General features: G+C 36.1%; 1 protein-coding gene across 1 annotated transcript in view; it reads right to left on the bottom strand.

Moving 5' to 3' along the window:
- Window positions 1–2,416: 2,416 nt before the first annotated feature.
- LOC129228689 (glutamate-gated chloride channel-like) overlaps window positions 2,417–18,721 on the bottom strand; it is a 43,407-nt gene continuing 27,102 nt past the window's right edge. Inside the window, exons 5-9 of the mRNA XM_054863372.1 lie at window positions 17,924–18,058; window positions 10,278–10,507; window positions 9,353–9,538; window positions 6,068–6,160; window positions 2,417–2,677 (exon numbers count right to left, since the gene is read on the bottom strand). Of these exons, the coding sequence (XP_054719347.1) occupies window positions 2,417–2,677; window positions 6,068–6,160; window positions 9,353–9,538; window positions 10,278–10,507; window positions 17,924–18,058 (905 nt within the window). The remainder of the gene's footprint in view (window positions 2,678–6,067; window positions 6,161–9,352; window positions 9,539–10,277; window positions 10,508–17,923; window positions 18,059–18,721) is intronic.

Here is an 18,721-nt window from a genome sequence, read left to right as displayed (position 1 = left end):
GGAAAGTTTTTTTTTTTTGGCGTTAAGTTGGGTTTCCGCCATAATACTGCTATAAAGGTAACGCAAGGTAATATATGGTGCCAGATACACTCCCTTTTTTTTCATAAGCTCCCCAAGGAAAAAATACTCTCTCTTCTGAAAAAAAAAAAAAAAAAATTCCCACGTGTCCCACCCCTCCCCACACACAGTGAAAAAGTTTAAATTTAGAGAAGTCCCTCCCCCAGGCCTGTCATTTCAAAATTTTAAAGGGGGGCTGTATATACTAAATGTGAATTTTATAGGGAAAATGGAGGGGGGGGGGACTAATATCAAGCCCGTCATTATAAAACTTTTCAGGGGTAGGGTACATGCTCAATGAGTTTTGCAGTGAAAATGCAGAAAAATACATAAACAAATGCGTAATTACATTATGACTCAAAATCCAGGGGAGACAATTGACATCTCTGATCACCGAAATGACTGACCCACCTTCCTTCCATTATTAGTTGCAAACGGCCTTGGGTGTGATTAATTTCTTTAAAATATGTACATAATTCGCGCGAACGATTGTTTTTTTTTTTATAATTATAGGTTTGTACCTGGCTATATGTGCAATTTAAGAAATTTAGAAAACTATGAAACTGACTGACGAAATCTGAAAATTAATGAAAAATTCAATAGTTCTTTAAAACGCACAGAACAAAAAAAGAAAAAAAAAACAGTTCTATTGGAAAGTTGTACAGTTTTAATCCAAAAATTTAAAAGTGCATTTGAGTTTGTAAAACCTTCTAGTTTTTAGATAAATTACCGTGTAACATTAATGCAAAACTTCCTCTTCACTTTGATTTCGGTTTGCCAGGGGTGCCTATTCCCAAGAGCCCACCAAATACCACAAAAGCCCCGCGAAGAGCCCTCCCCCCCCCAAAAAAAAGAACAATCAACTCTCTAAAAATTTCAATAGATGCAGCTTGGCGATGATCACCCTAGTGGTCACTCCTGGGTTTGTTGTTGCTACGATGAGAAGTTTAATATATACCTAATACCAGTTTGATGCGGTTATCATCGCTAATTTCCACCATATCGTTTTCACTATAGCCATGCATGGCCTTCTTGGAGGGAATACAAGATGAATCACATCATAAAAACTGTTTTTTCTAAAAAGAAAAATAGTCATTGTTGGTTAAAATAAATGTTTCAAAAAAGATGTTAGCACGGTGCAATTTTTTACTGTTTTTATGCATTTAGCAAACATACGCTTTACTTTGTCAATGACTTCTTCACGAAGATGAAGTGTTCAACCAGTTCCCTCTTTGGCGTTTAGTTGTGACAAAAAATCTAGTATGCTTCTGCAAAACTGTAGTCCTTGTATTCTATCCAACGAGCTCATAAAACTGCACGTTAATATGATGTCACCGCAACAGTCGCAACTTCCGTATATTTCATCTTATAAAAAATAACAAGAGTCAACTTCTGGTTCAGCAATCTATAACTGATCAAAGTGAAACTGAGGAGAGGGTACAACCAGCAGATGGCTTCGCTGTTGTAATTCAAAGTCAAACGGCACGACGCGACGCTGAATTGACTCGTGAAAAGTATGAACACTGCGGGAAGAAGTGACCTCATCCGTGTTGTAGGTATCCTGATCTCGTTTCATGCTGTCCGATTTAGGTCACTCTGCGTTAATCAGCACTTTAATTCACTTGTGAACAATAGTGAAAATCTCCGGTCACTCGGAAGTTCAATAAAAGAGATTTCAACAGGCGAACTTCCATTTTGTAATAATTTCGGGGGAGTCGAAGTTCGTCCAAAATTGGGCTTTTTGGGACCTTAGTTTCGAAAAATTACCAGAGGAAACTCACTGATTTCATTCCTTTCCCTCATACTACCTGAGACGCCTACAATCGCGTCTTTAAAACTTCAATTTTGCAAAACGTTCAGAGGAAAAATCTCCAACTTCTTTTTCTAACATCACCAAAGATCGCCTGGAAAACGCTTTGTTGAAACTTCAATTTCGTAAAGTTTCCGGGAGGGAGGTTCGAGCTTCATTCCATACCTTAACGTCATCAAAAAATGATCTACATTTATGTTTTAGGACTTTAATTAGGAAAAATTGCCTGTGCAGGGTCCCTCAAAGGAGAGGCAATCCCTTGTATCCGTTCCAGAGTTCTGTGAACTTGAACTAAAATCTTTCGGCGAATAAAATTTCCTTCACTGATCGTAGTTCCCAAAACTAGTTCGCAGACTATCCAGGCGAAGGGAGATAACGCTTTTTCTCACCGAGTGAACTAAGGTGCTGATTTGCGGAATCCGACAGAGCGAAGCGAGATCAGCAGGGCCCCAGTTTTATGAGCTCGGGACTCAATCTCGGAAGGCCACGGTGTTTTCCAAAAGACAAGACGAGTGTTTTCTCGGGGAATGATCACCCCCCAGAGACTGTTCAGTATTCGTCTTTGTCGTCTCTGAGCAGGTAGGTTGTCCAGTAGACGAGGTTGAAGAGGGCGAACGCCAGCGGGAAGAAGATGCGGGAGATGACGTCGATCCTCTTCGAGCGCGTTGGGAAGCGGCGCTGGAACCACCAAGTACCACAGAGGAACAATCCAGGCTGTCGCTTGCTGCCCTCCATCATCCCTCCCATGTGCACTTCGCAGTCGCGGAATTTGGCGGCAGCGTGGAGGTCAGCTGGCTGGACGAGGGTCTTCTAGAAGGAAGGTACCGTGTCAACAATAATATAACACTTAGAGCAGAAATGGGGTTGTTTCCTTCAGTCAAAAGTACTACTTCTAGACTTTGAAATTGATAGAATAAGCAAAAACAATTATTTAACAATTTCATTAAGCATTTATAAACTTTAAAAGTCGGAAACAAAGTTTAAAAGCACAAATAAAAGATTGAAAAGTTTAAAATGCAAACATGTTTCAGAAACAATAGCCTCCTTCCTCAGTGCAAAGCAAGCAAATGGGATGGAACACGGTCATGGGAGAGTTTCATCCCATTTGCTAACTTTGCACTGAGGAAGGAGGCACTGAAACTGTTTGCATTTCAACTTTTCAATCTTTTATTTGTGCTTTTAAACGTTATTTCCGACTTTTATCTATATCATGCACAAAGTTCATGCTTTTTAATTATAAACTTTAATTTTCTAAACAGTTATTTTTCATTTTATTTTTTTAAATGTCGGATTTTAGAAATAAGGCGTGGTCTTTATGACGTCACAAGTGATCTACTTTGGCACGCTATTCAATTACCGCGCTAGATATTTACGAATTGCTGTCAACCGCGTTTCTAGATTATGATAATTTGCTCTGTGCGCAAATGGCGTCAGTGAATGGCATTTCATCATTTGTGATGTCTCGTGCAGAAAGGTTGCCTTTTGGTGATTTTCATGGCGAGCAATTAATGTTAGCGGAATGAGTCATTTTGCGAAGTCTGCCAATGTCCTGGAATTTTATTCTGGTAATCCTAGCGACTTATTCACTTTGGACGTCAACAGCGAAAATGAAAACAACGACTGAACGTCCTTTGAGATTTTTTTAAAAGAGAAAATAAGACAAAAATTTAAATTAAAAAAAAAATAACTTGAATTTTGTCAACTTGAATTCAAATTATGTCTTTCGCAATCACGAGTGTGTGTGTGTATATGTTTGCGTGTGTGTTTGTGTGTAGGGGGTATGTGTGTTTGTACACTTTTTTTCATTAAAAAAGTTTTTTTTAACAGCTTTCAAAACGAAAGAATAATAATTAAACTTAATAAGCTCATTAAAATAAAAATTAAGACATCAATATAAAAAAAAAAATTGAATTTTGTCATCTTGATTTGAATTTATGTTTTTCGCAATCACGAGTGTGTGTGTATGTAGGCATGTGGGTTGTGTGTGTGTGGGGGGGGGTGCGTTTGTGTGGGGGGGGGTATGTGTATGTGTGTGTAGGCATATGTGTTTGTGTCTGTGTGCAGGCATGAGTGTGTGGGTAGTTGTGTGTATGTGTGTTTGTGTGTGTTTGTGTATGTGTGTAGGTGTATGTATGTGTGTGAGGTGTATGTATGTGTGTGTTGGTGTATATATGTATATGTGTGTAGGTACGTGTATGTATGCGTGTAAGTGTAGGATATTGACGAAACCTGGAGACGGTTTTCGCTAGAGGTGCAGCATCGTGAGGAGCCGGTCGACGGTGATGCTGCAGAGGGTGCTGGTGGGAAAATAAAATCATAGGAACGCCAAAAACAGTCAAGTAAGAACAATAAGCAATCGTGATTGCTCAAAAAAAAAGTAACTCTCCCATGCTTTTGACCATGCTTTTTCAATAACATAATTCCAAGGAGTACATTTATACATACTATCTGTTTCATGAAAAAGAGTGATATTCTTTTCAAAATATTTATACATTTACAATGTGACCAAAGTCACATTCGTGGGAAAAATAGACAAAATCTTCTTTTAAAGTACCAAAACGAACTTTTGTTTAAATTTAGAACCCGAGTTGTTTTTGAGAATCAGAAATGCTTGTTTCCTTCCGCACTGTATCATCAGATTGAAGTTGAAAATTATTTGAACATCTTAACATAAATGATACGCATTAGAGAAGAACAAATGGTAAAAGCTCGGTGTGTATTGTGGACATTCGTTAGGAGAAGCTGCCTTGCCAGTCAACCATAGCCCCCTCAGTCTCAATTTTGGCAGCCGGGAAGCTACCGTAAAATATTATGGTGCTTTACTAAATTTTTAATCTAGTCAGTTCTTTTTTTTTCTTATTTTTTCCTTTAAAATTTTTTTACTCATTTTATTTATTTATATATTTATTTTTGAGCTGATGGGGGTACCCGTGGTGACCCCGTGTGAACGTCAATGCCGTTGTGCCAGGAAACAACAAATAAATCAAGATTAAAATTTGTTTTTCAGAAGTGCCACTAAATGGCAGTGCTAAACAGCAAAGTATGGAGTTGAATCTAACGGAGCGGTCTGAGAAGAAATGAATTTTCGTCATCATCAAGTGAAATTTATTTTCGTAAATCATTAAAAAATATTTATTGACTTAGAACAAAAAAGAAAAAAAATGTTTGCAAATGGATCGATTTTTTAATCAGGATTTTCTCTTTATAATGCGAATAGCGAATACCACTATTTTGATGAGGTAACCCCTCCCCCCCCTTTTTTTAACTCTTAAAAAATTCGCTCGCTTCTAAGAATCTTTTCTGCCATGATTCTATTTGGTTGTTACTTAATTACTGGTACATGAGCAATTTTGACCCAAATGTTGATCATAAATTAGCGAGTTGAATTTCCTTTTTTTTTTTTTTTTTCAAAAGTGCTGTAGATGGAGATAGCAAACTAGGCAAAAAAGGACTTATCAATAGCTCAATAATTAGGACGAAACAGCATATCTCAGGATGTGATTACCGGACTGTAGGTATTTTGTATGTTGTTCTAGCTTAGTCCTGGCTTTTGCGCGGTAATTTACTGCTTAAAGAAGGTGTTGTACTTCAAATAGTATAAAATAATAATAAAAAAAATTGAATTATCTATCGCCGAAAATATTAATTTTCAATCAGTAGAGTAATAGGCAGTTGTAATCGCAAATTTCTTGTTTTGAAATCACTTTTATTTAGTCTAAATGAGTTAGACTTCGTAAAGTTTACACAGAAAATTTCTGATGAATAAAAAACGTTGTTAACTACAATCTTAACTATAGTGAATTCAGGAAGAACTGATAGTGGAAGTTGTCTGTTTGGCGCTGGTTTATCTAAAACAGCTCGAGTTAGATAAGCGAAATGTTCCTGGGAAAATTGCCAATCCAATGACTAATTCACGAAAGTGGCAAATCTTGGCGCCAAACAGCAACCATTTTGTTTACTTCCACTATCAAGAGTCCCTAAATACACTATAGTGATAGCTCGGATTGCGAATGAAAAGGCACTGATGCACGTGGTACATTTGAAAGGTTTAAGTTTTGCCTACCGCCTGTGTTTCTAATTAGTAAAAGAAAATGATTTAAAATTTAGAGCTGTCTTTTCTTCCCATTAATTCATTGTGCACAAGCTAGAAGCGTGTTACTGTAGTTATATCATTTTCAAAGAACTTCAAAATGACTGTACCTCGTTGTCCATCTCAGGTTGACCAGTGAATGAACTTGTTTTGTACTGGTACCTTGACTTGTATACTGCTTTGACTTGAGTGGAACTTTGGCCCTGTGGAAAAAAATTAAATAAATTATTAATTATATTAATGAAGGAACCTTTCATGTTATTTTAATCGCTGACTTCAATAGTTAAGTGCGGAGAGAGACTGAAATTCGTTTAATGACTTACAGTTAAAAATAGATTTTGGTTCAGAAGCATTTGCAGATAGTATTGTTCTTTTAGCCATATTGTTACAGAAACCGGTAGCAAAAATAATGACATATTAATATGAATAAAAAAAGCTCAATATACCTTCAAATCTCCAAATAAAATACGGAGATCTTCACAACCTACATATAAAACTCAAAATAGTACAAACTTTCAAATCAACAATACGTGGAAGCTACGAGGCAACTCGTAAATAGGCAACGAGAAAAAGAGCTTGATACCTTTCAAACTAAGAGCCGGAGGAAAATATTAAACATGTATTGGCCAAATAAAGTATATATTTCGGACCAATGCAAACACACCAATTGTAAGCCCATAATTACACTGCTAAAAAAAAAAAAAACCACATACATGGCCATCGACAGGATATGTTTCAGACTGCAGACAACCCTAAATACATATAAGAGAATCAAGTATCAAAAGAAAACGCTTAATTTGTAAGAGAATCAAGTAAATTCAAGCTAAGCGCAGAGATTTATTGATACCCGCTTCTCTGAAGATTTGAATTTAAGTCACATTACCAATCTTAGTATGTTAGTGCACTAGAATTGGCGAAGCGGTATACAAGTAGTGATTTTTATGAACCAAAGTAAAGTCCATTAAAAATTCTGTCGGCGGAGTGGAGAGAACACTTTTGCGCTTAATTTTGAGCTGTTTCTTATTAAAGAATTTTATAAGTAATTTTTATAGGCATAGTACAACTTATTTTATCCGAACTAACTGGAATTAAAGCCAATCCCGATAATTCGAGTAATATGGCTAGTTCAATAAAACAAATCCCTAAGTAGGCAGTTACCCTTTATTCCCTTTATTTCGATGATAAAAAAATGTTCTGTATCAAAACTACCTATTATTGCTTACAGCTCATGCAGGAGCAGTACATTTTATCAAAATAAAAAAGAAACTCACTTCATACTTTTCTACTAGCAAACAAACCCAGCGTTGCCTGGGTTAGTAATAATATTGAGAAACAATGAATTATTTTCTTTACTTTTAGATGTGCCCCCCCCCACGGTTTCACCCATGTTAATACGACAACAATTTATTAAAAAACTATTTTAAGTACATCACTGTATGATGATATATATATATATATATATATATATATATATATATATATATATATATATATATATATATATATATATATATATATATATATATATATATAGTAAAAAATTGCACACCTTTATTCACATCGATGTTTTCCGTTAAATAGGAATATAGAAAAAAAATCAATAAAAATAATTGAAAACCTTTGATTTATAAATTAATTACTTTTTACATGAGCCGGATAATAATTGCAGAAAATCTTTCCGCCACCGCTGGGTTCGAACACGAGGCCCTAAGGTTCCTGGCCACGCGCTTTACCGACTGAGCTACTCGGACAACAAATGTTCGAGCAATTGATGCAACAAAAAATGCATCATAATTATTATTGATTTAATTTTACAATTCATACCAGTAGTTCCTGAGATTAGCGCGTTCAAACAAACAAAATCTTCTGCTTTATATTATTAATATAGATGTTATTAGTATTGATTAGGGATTGCAATACGGGACCGAAAATTCAATATCGGTATTCGGTATTTTTAAAACGTGATACCGGAACACCGGTATTAATACCGGTATTTGAAATTTCTCAAAAATTGCTTGAAAACATATTGTTTCGTTGCCACATTTCATTATTTTGTACAAAATTGTATTACGATGAAAACTTATTGTGAAGAAATAAAAAATGAAGGAACAAATGTCATAATAAAAAATCAGTACTTAGTACAAAACATAATGCATCTATTGAATTGTCTCTAAGCCTGGAACTCGTTTTAGTACTTAACGTTCCTGCAGTTGAAACTACTCTTTCTGAATTCACGCAGGTTGATGGTTAATGTTTTTGGATAAACCCTTTTGTGTGTGTGTGTGCGTTTCTTTCGTATTGTGTGTATTTCTATTATCTCTTTGATTTAAAGCTAGTTGGAATTTCTTTCATGGGAGACGATACTTTTCCATTATTAACATTATTTTCTCTTGAACAGGAGATTTTTGTGTTTACTTTTTATTAGTCCTTTGGTTTGAAATGTACGATAAACTTGACTAAATTTGATCTTGTTGGTTTCTTTTATCGTTTTAGCTTTCTTTTCAAAATTCTTTGCAATTATAGTTATGTAAACAACTGAAAATGTCTTTGAATTCGTGAAACATATTTATGCTTTTCCTCTATGCAAATTTTCAAGGCAATATATAATTTCTAAATATTACCTTGCCAAGTATGAAGCCAAATAGCGAGACGGCACAACAAACCAATACTGGTGCCAACAAATTGCCATTTGTAATGCTAACAAGAAACAATTTTTTCTCAAAATTTAGTACAGTTGAGACAAATATTTAAGAAAAAAAAAAAAAAAACCACAAAGCATTCTTGCAATTGATGGTTTGAATAAATTATTAATCGGACAAAGAGGGGGGGGGGAGGATTCAAAATTACACTCGAAATTAACGTTACCCAAAGGGAAAAGAGCGATCAGGGAAAGGGAAAAAATAAACACACGGTGCACAAAATACTTATATTTAATGATATTCTTAGTTCATGTGCTTTTGAAGCTAAATTTTTGCCTCAATAGATTGATTTCGGTTCTGTATTATGGGAAAATAAATGTAAATTTAAAATATAAGTAGATATTTAATAGGTTAAATTGAGAAAATTCTTGAATTAAAACTATTCATTATTGTCTGCTAATACCGAAAATATCGGTATTTTCCTCAGCAAATTCCGGTATTACAAAACAACAAAACGGCTCGAAATACCAGTGTTCGGTATACCGGTACTGCGATCCCTAGTATTGATTAAAATCATAATTTGTACGAATATAAAATGCCTTGAAATTTTGATCCAGTAAAACCAAAGATTTGGTGTAACGAGGGCCGGTTAAGTTAGATTCTACTGTAACGGCAATGAAAAAAAAAAAAAAAAACAAACTACGAAGTTTGTTATTTTGCATACAATTTCGCGTGCCAATAAGTAGTATGACTCACCAGGCCAAAAGACCCAGGACCGTCTTCTGCTGCTGCTTCGAGAGCAGCTGCCCTTTCCAGGTCCCATTTCCGCTGCCTGGCCTGCTTCTTGTGGTCCTCATTTCGAGACGCGTAGTTTACTAAGGCAAACTCGAGCAACGCCCCGAATACGAAAGTTAGGCAGACTCCAGTCCAAACATCGATGGCCTGCAAAGGAAAATGTCAATAACAGTACAGATTATACTAAGGCCCCTACGTATACGAGCCGGTGCATCAGCTTAAGATCAGGCATTTTGGATCGGAGCGCGTGCTTGAGTGGTTGTCTTTTCTGGCGAGTTCTCGCGTTTGGTGATTGTTCACTGCGAGCGATTATTAGCTGCACGTGAATTGTTTATTAAAGAACATATTATTTACGGTAAATTTGGCGAAATTCGGAACTTTTGTGTGGTAACCCTAGCTTCTCAATAATGAAAAATAAGATCCAAAATGGCTAAACTTAAGCTGATGCGTCGGGCTATGTAAATTACGGCTCTAGATTATACTAGTGTAAAAACAAAGACACTTGAGTCTAATGGAGGCAATGAATGACATCTGCTTCTAGCTCGGTTATTCAATATCCCAGACTGATGAGTCCAAGGTCAGAACTGTAGTCTCTGGATGAGATAACCGGTGCGTCGGTACTGTCTGACCACGGATTATATTAAAAGGCAAACATCCGGCTTTCAGGCGTAAATGGACACATCTATTAGTTTTTAGGGATGTCAGCTTTTGCAGACGTATGTAAGCCTCTAAATTAAGCAGAGTCTCATTCAAATGAGTGAAACGCGCGCATCAAATTTTTACTTTTCCCCCTTAGAAAGATAAACTCGTCCTAACTGGACGTTTGCCAATTCCGTACAATCCGTGGTTGAACAGCAAGTTTAGAGAGCGCAAGAAGAATGCTTACTTTAGTGTAGGAGACTGGTGGTAGGGAAGCATTGATGCCGGATATCTGGGTTGCCATGGTGAGAAGAGTAGTCACTCCTAGTGACACTCTGGCAGGTATGGCATTGGGGTCCAGCCAGAAGCTAACCCAACTGACGATGACCAGCATGCAGCAGGGGATGTAGATCTGAATTAGGTAGTAGCTGAATTCCCGCTTGAAGAGTAAGTCCACTTTTAGGCAACTGTATTCGCCTAGAGGGAAATGGAAGAGGATATTTTAACCAACGGTCCGTAATTGGTGGGTCAACAAAACACATGCCCACATGGTGTGACTCTGGTTATTCGAGCTATGATCGTGGCAATATTTACCTGCTTTTTGTGAGTTCGGTGAAGAAAAAAAAACGTACTGTATATTCAGACAACAGTTGTCTGATTATGCTATTTAAACAACAGGTAACTGCGCATGCGCCGGAACTGTTGTGCGAGTTGCTATTCTGACAACTGTTGTCTGGTTATACATGACCGTCGTACTTTATTATTTAGACTACAGTTGCCTGACTTGTTATTTAAACAACAGATAACTGCGCATGCGCCGAAACTGTTGTGCGAGTTGCTATTCCGACAACTGTTGTTTGGTTATACACGGCCGTCATACTTTTTTTTTCCAGACAGCAGTTGTCTGACTTGTTATTCGAACAGCAGATAACTGCGCATGCGCCGAAACTGTTGTGCGAGTTGCTATTCCGACAACTGTTGTTTGGTTATACACGGCCGTCATACTTTTTTTTTCAGACAACAGTTGTCTGACTTGTTATTCGAACAGCAGATAACTGCGCATGCGCCGAAACTGTTGTGCGAGTTGCTATTCCGACAACTGTTGTTTGGTTATACACGGCCGTCATACTTTTTTTTTCAGACAACAGTTGTCTGACTTGTTATTCGAACAGCAGATAACTGTGCATGTGCCGGAACTATTGTGCGAGTTGCTATTCTGAAAACTGTTGCCTGGTTATACACCGCCAAAAAAAACGAAAAAAAAACACGTTATTGGTGTGAATTTGACTTGGAATATCTTCGCAAAACCACCACGCAAGTAACCCACCATTACTCAGCACGAACTATCTTTCCTTGTTACACAAAGCAGAGAAAAACATTGTAAAAGTCGCAGCTCAACTTATCAGAGACCGCCTCCATAGCTCCGTGGTAGAAGACACGTGAAAAAAAAAAAAAAAAATTGCGAATTTGACTTGGAATACCTTCACAAAACTACCCACGAAATTAACCCATTTCAACTCAGCACGAATTTCCCTTTAATATTCCACAAAATAGAGCAAAACATCGTCAAAGTCGCAGCTCAACTTATCAGAGAGTGGTCTCCGTGGCAGAAGTTTTCTGTTCTATGAAGGAGGTCATGGATTCGATTCCCGCCGGTGTCCTTTTAAATCTTTCCTATGTGTGTCCGGAGGCAAGACGCTTTGTACTCCGTCCTCTATGTATGTGAAATTGTATACTGCTGTGCGTGGCACAAGAGTCGCACCTGCACTTTTTATCAAAATTGAGTTAGGTTACCATGTGGTTCTTTGTCACATGTTTCGCCAAAATGCATTGCTTTATGATCAGTGGGAAATATTAAAAAAAAAAAAATTAATTTGACTTTTGACATCTTAAATTCAAATTATGTTTTTCGCAATCACGAGTGTGTGTATGTAGGCGTGTGTGTTTGTGTGTGGGGGGCATGTGTGTTTGTGTGTAGAGGGTATGTGTATGTGTGTGTAGGCATGTGTGTTTGTGTCTGTGTGCTGGCATAAGTGTGTGGGTAGTTGTGTGTATGAATGTGTGTGTGGGAGGGTATGTGTGTGTAGGCATATGTGTTTGTGTATGTGTGCAGGCATATGTGTTTGTGTATGTGTGCAGGCATGAATGTGTGGGTAGTTGTGTGTATGTGTGTGTGTATGTTTGTGTGTGTGTGTATGTGTAGGTGTCTGTATGTATGCATGAATATGTGAGTAGTTGTGTGTATGTGTGTGTATGTGTAGGTGTTTGTATGTATGTGTGTGTATGTTTTTGTGTGTGTATGTGTATGTGCCTGTGTATGTATGCGTGTGTGTATGTGTATGTGTGTGTGCAGGTGTATGTGTGTGCATGTGTTTGTGTGTGCGTATGTGGGCGTGTGTGTGTGTAGTTGTGTATGTGTATGTGGGCGTGTGTGTGTAGTTGTGTATGTATGCGCGTGTGTGCAGGACATGAATGCAACCTGGAGACGGCTTTCGCTATAGGATCAGCATCGTGAGGACCCGGTCGACGGTGATGCTGCAGAGGGTGGCGGTGGGAAAATAAAGTCAAAGGACATCAAAACAGTCAAGTGAGAAATAAGTAATCGTGATTGCTCAAAAAAAATTTCTGAAAGAGTTACATCGACTTATGTGACTGGTCTTGAAACGCATCTCCCGCGTAAGTCGAGACTGGACTGCACTCATACATACATAAACACAAATATGCTTTAATCTGTCTACCCCATTGAAATTCCATCGACCGATAAGCAAATTGTTAAATATAAAGGTTGCCGATTTTGTTATGTATAAATTCTGTATGAACTGCTATTTTTGAAAAATAACCTGAACAGCGAAGTTGAGGGAAGCGACCTTTAAGTGAACAAATAAAAGATGACAAAGGAAATGAGAATTCCCCCCCCCCCCTTTTTTTGAGTAATTTATAAATTTATAAAATTTAAATCTTATGATGCATAAAAAGAAGAAACGTGTCACTGTCTTTTACATATTCTGTTTCGAAACAAGATTTAGAAAATGAGTTATTTTACGAATGCATCTTAAATGTATCTTTGAGAACACGATAAAGTTAAGATAAAACTTTAAATTTCATTAACTTCTTCAGACTTGTTTCCGTTATACCAGACATGAACTATTAACAGCTGCTAATCATGTAAGAATTTATGAAATTACTTTTTGTTGTTGTTGTTGACTCTTTACACTCTCCTTATTATTATCTATGTAAGAATTTCTCGTTTTAGGTTTGGCAACACTCTCAAATAGGGATTGGGAGATTAGGATTTGCAGGTTTCAAACCATGGATTCTCGTCGAAAAGACAATTTCTTTTCCTGATTTAAAAATAACCATTTTATTTATCATTTCATATGTTTATATTATTATATATTTTTTAATATTGTTTGGAAATTATTTTTCAATAAATTTTGCGCAATGTTTCATGGATCTTTTTAGCTGAAATATTAATTTCAAAATGTGTGTCCGGTATATCTGACGTATCATAACTTCTTTTGATTTTTAACCTACAATCTTTCGTTATAAAATACTCTTTTCCACTCTTTCTACACTAAAAAAATTTCGAAACGTTGCTGGTGATTTCCATGGGATTTCACAGGTTTTCACCAATTTCCTGTGAAAATTGAGTATTTTTGTAAAAAGGTTTCCTGAATTTCTCCAAGTTTCACGGATGCAGACTTCTTATTTTTGGGAAAAATATTTTTATCTGCCACTTTGAAGATTGACTGAACGTATTTATTATTTCATCGGCTGAAGTACGCGTACACTTAATCCCACTTTGCTAAGCTCCAAATGAGAGCGAATAAGTTTCTGGATTCTGCAGCACTACGAGCACATGAGATTCTTGCAATTCTGTCTTAGCGTTGGGCCCTAGTTGCGGTTTTGGAGCTCTCTCGACTAATCAGGAAGGCGCCATGCTTCGAGGAAGATTTAAGGAGGATTTCAGGGCGGTTATTGACTTTTAGTGAAAAACATTCTTGTTTTTTGCAAGATATGAACGTTTCTGAATCGTTTTTACAGTGTACCAAATGAAAAACAAATGTTTAATTATTTCATAATTTCGTCTGCAGGGGCTTTAAAGATAGTCTTGATGTTTTCTTTTTTTAATGATAGTCAATACATTGCCATAAGTGGTCGGATTGTACAAATTTTTAGATGTTCTACGGACTTTTACCCAACTCCGCCGTGTTTGCACATTTTCACCAAAGTGACTCGTGCCAGCACCATTTATAGGCTCATTTTTTCCTTTCATTTAATTTCATTTTTTTTGGCGGGGGTAGTGGAAGGGAGGGTAGAACCTTTTTTCTTTTTAAATAAAACATCAGTGGCCCAGCCATGCTAACTATGCAATCAGTTTTTATTTCGGCAATATTTTCCAGCTTTTAAAACCTTTAAAATTACTTGGGATTTTTTGTTCACTTGACATTTATTCTAATCACTTTTTTAATTGGATAGAGAAAATAAATGTATTAAATTTTTTGTTAATTATAGATTAAAGAAAAATTTAAATGGAGTCTAATTATTTTGATTCACGAGAGTGTTAAGATTTATACAAGTTAAAGAAGAAAACTTTGTCATGTGTGCAAAATTTTTACATGTGGAGAAGCACACAAAACAATTTTTTTTAAGGTCGAAACTTTGTGGGCGAGTCCATTATTTATTAGCGTGGGTGGTTTTTTCAGGATTTAAAATGTAATACTTTTCAGCTTTCCTAAAAATACTAATTAAGTGGCTTAAGTATAGCAGTTTGACGAAGCTTCCATTTTTTTTTCGCTTAAGCTTTTTCATAGTTTACGTAAAAACGCATCTAATTTATGAAGGAACAAATTGTGAGTTTAAGAAAAATGTATTAAGAAACTCTTTTTAGAGCTAGTAAAAGAGCTGTTCATGGAGTTATAATTTTTGGTTATAGGTTGCTAATGTTTAATCGTCAAAATTCTAGATATTTTTTTCTCACAATTTTAATGCTTAATGTTGGGCCAGCTGTCTTTCTTAATGCCATTAGAAATATCAACTATGACGAATTTACTCTGAATTACTAATTTGCACAGAATTTTAATTTGACACATTTTTTCTGCATATGAACATGAAATGAAAACGGGTGATTTTTGTATCACAAGTTAATAGAACGAGATTATTCAAAAAGTTTGTTTTTATAAGAGCAATTGTTCAGTGCGCGTGTGTGGGGGGGGGGGGGGAGCAGGGCGAGAAGCTCTTTTACTCTAAGAGAAAACTTTTTAAATAATTTTTCTTTGAATCAAGTCTTTGAAATCGATACGCTGGAGATGAACAGGTCGACAAAAATGTCTTAGTTGTTGGGGTAAAAATAAAACTGAATTTCAATTTTTCAACTTTAGATCCTTAACTTCCTTTTGGATGAAATGAAACATAAAAGTTTGTGCTTTCTGTCCTAGACTACACTCTTTGAGAATATCTGGGGTTTGAAAATTTCAACGTTTCAACTATGAATCGACGTATAAATACTTGAACGTTGTGAGTGTAGCCAGACTACACTCTCTGAGAGTATCTGGGTCTGAAAATATAAAATTTCAACTCTTCAACTTTAACTCCTTCACTTTCTTTCAGATGAATTGAGAAGCAAAATTTAGTGCACTGGTGTACAAGACTACACTCTGAGAGTGTGTCTGAAAATTTGAAAATTTCAACGCTTCCACTTGAAATCCTTCCTTTTCTTTTGGATGAATTGATGCATATTTTTTCGTGCATTATGTCCAAGACTACACTTTCTGAGAGTATGTCAGAAAATTTGAAAATTTTAACGTTTCAACTTGAAATCTTTCCCCTTATTTTGGATGAATTGACACATAAAATTTTGTGCATTATGTCCAAAACTACCCACTCCGAAAGTATGTCTGAAAAGATGAAAATTTCAACGTTTCAACTTGAAATCCTTCCCTTTTTCGTTAATGAATTGAGAAAAATTTTTGTGTATTATGTCCAAGACTACCCTCTCGGAGAGTATGTCTGGAAATATGAAAATTTCAAAGTTTCAACTTTAAATCCTTCGAGACAAATTTTTGTGTATTATGTCCACGTCTACACTCTTTGAGAGTATCTGGGTCTGAAAATTTCAACCTTTAATTTCCCCCTGTCTTTCTGAGGAATTAACTCATACATTTTTAAGCATTGTGTCCAAGACTACACTCTCTGAGTCTGAAATCTGAAAATGGGCCTGAAAATCTGAAAATTTCAACGTTTCAACTTTAAGTCCTTCCTTTTCTTTTGGATGAATTGAGGTAAAATTTTGTGCAATGTGTCCAAGACTACACTCTCTGAGAATAATTGGGAATTGAAAATTTGATTTAAGGATTTTTTTCTAACGAGTGAAATCGTGCCTCCTAGTTTTTTTTTTTAAATTACATTTTTCAAGTAGTTGTAAATAATTGTTGTTGCAATAATAATACACTAGTTTAATAGTTGTTTCAAATAAAATGTTAACTATTTGCTCTTTCGAACATACGAAATCTTGCAGTTCAGTACAAAAATGAAGAATCTCCAGTAGGGGAGAGCGTCTTGAAAGCAGAAGAATCGCGGGCCTTCCGGAGTGCAGAGCAGTCGAAGAGGTGCCCAATGCTTCCTTGTACCCAGATTTTTTTTTTAAATTTTACGCCAGAGACTAAGAGGACATGGAAACACCCAATTTTTTATCTCATGACATTAATGTAAGCAGATAATCACGCTGTACACAATCAGTTTGGCAGAACTACTCAATCTCTGGCTAAGTTATTACAATGTATAAACATCTGAGAAATTGAAATTGTTGCAAATGTTTCGTTACACATCAATAAATTAAGTTATTTTTCTTATTTTCCTAAAGAATTGTTTTAACCAGGAAAAAAAAATATATAAAAATTAATTTGAATTTTGACATTTTGAATTCAAATTATGTTTTTCGCAATCACGAGTATGTGTATGTAGGCGTGTGTGTTTGTGTGTGAGGGGTATGTGTGTTTGTGTGTAGGAGGTATGTGTATGTGTGTGTAGGCATGTGTGTTTGTGTCAGTGTGCAGGCATGAATGTATGGGTAGTTGTGTGCATGTGTGTGTGTATGTTTTTGTGTGTATGTGTAGGTGCCTGTATGTATGTGTGTGTATGTGTTTGTGTGTGTAGGTGTATGTGTTTGTGTGTGTAGGTGTATGTGTTTGTGTGTGTGTATGTGTGTGTGTGTGTGTATGTGTGTGTGTGTGTGTGTGTAGTTGTGTATGTATGCGCGTGTGTGTAGGACATGGATGCAACCTGGAGACGGCTTTCGCTATAGGAGCAGCATCGTGAGGAGCCGGTTGACGGTGATGGTGCAGAGGGTGGCGGTGGGAGAATAAAATGATAGGGAGCCAAAAACAGTCAAATGAAAGTAATAAGCAATCGTGATTGCTCAAAAAAAAAAAAAAAAAAATTGCATAGTTGGAAGCTAAATTCTTCCGATTCCGAGTCACAACTGACTACAACTGTATTTTATGTCGAGGACTGCATACTAAGTGCCTTGCCTCCATTATTTTTTATACCGATAGATGGCAGCACCATCACCGGATCGAACAGTTAATGAGAATTTAGAACTAGTCCAGGAGCTAATAGCTACCTGTTGCTAGCACCCCCAGAGGTATCGTTTCCCTTGGAGGACATTGAGACCACGAGCATATTTAACGTCGCCCAGTCCCCTTTAATGACGACGGTGGATCTTCGATCCATCGAGGTTCGAACTCAGGGCCCTCCGGCCCCGAATCCGACACTCTACCGATCGGGCTACCACGGCTCAAGCTAAATTCTTGTTTTCACTAAAGATGGAAAATCTATGCTTGCGTTCTGGAAAACATACTCATTTGTTTCTACAAGAATTTCTTGTTTACTTACCTGTGTTCGTTCTACTGGTACAATAATCGGTGAGAAAGGCTTCAAGTGTAAATCTTGGCAAATGGAGAGTCTTGACTAGCTGGACAGGCTCATCCTTTTTCCACAGGAAGACTAAGTCTTCTGTGGTGTAGCCATCTTTAGAAAGTAATACACGTTAGATTAAAATCAACAATTAAAATCAAATCATGCTTCAGTCAAAAAGAAAAAGAAAGTTGATCTACAGAATTGCTCCTAGTTTTTTGATCGTTAAGCGTAATAAATTTATAAAAAACAAAACTTTACACTTGTGTACCATATTACTTATTACATATCTGCTTACATGAAAACGAAGAAAAGTTTACTTGCCTTGAAACAATTTGTGTGTAAATATCAAAATTGGTTTTGCTGTATTTCAAAAATGCACGGAATCGGTTCCAGTTTTTCCATTCAGGTGTCAAAACAACCATAAACCGTTAACATGCGTTAAATTTCATCAATCAAATTAGTAATAAACATTAGAGAATTCCAATTTAGTTTTATTTCAAAGATACTTTTCCCAATACATGCCTTGTTTATAACATTTATTTCCGTAAATAAAAATTACACAAAGGCAGTTAGTTTATTTTTTAAAAGATATCTAACTTTTCTATTTTCTTATTTTTTAAACTCCTTATGTTTATAAGCATAAAGATATTAAAATTATAAAAATTAAAAAAACTTTTCAGTGAATTAAAATCAAGTTCAAATCGAAAATTTATCATCATACTGGTATAAAATCTTGCACATATAAAGAAAATTCATTTAAAAAATACTACAGAT

This window comes from Uloborus diversus, chromosome 8 (assembly GCF_026930045.1).
Source record: "Uloborus diversus isolate 005 chromosome 8, Udiv.v.3.1, whole genome shotgun sequence".
NCBI classification, from domain to species: domain Eukaryota; kingdom Metazoa; phylum Arthropoda; class Arachnida; order Araneae; family Uloboridae; genus Uloborus; species Uloborus diversus.
The sequence above is the reverse complement of the archived record's forward strand: the minus strand, read 5'-3'. Positions and strand labels throughout refer to the sequence as shown.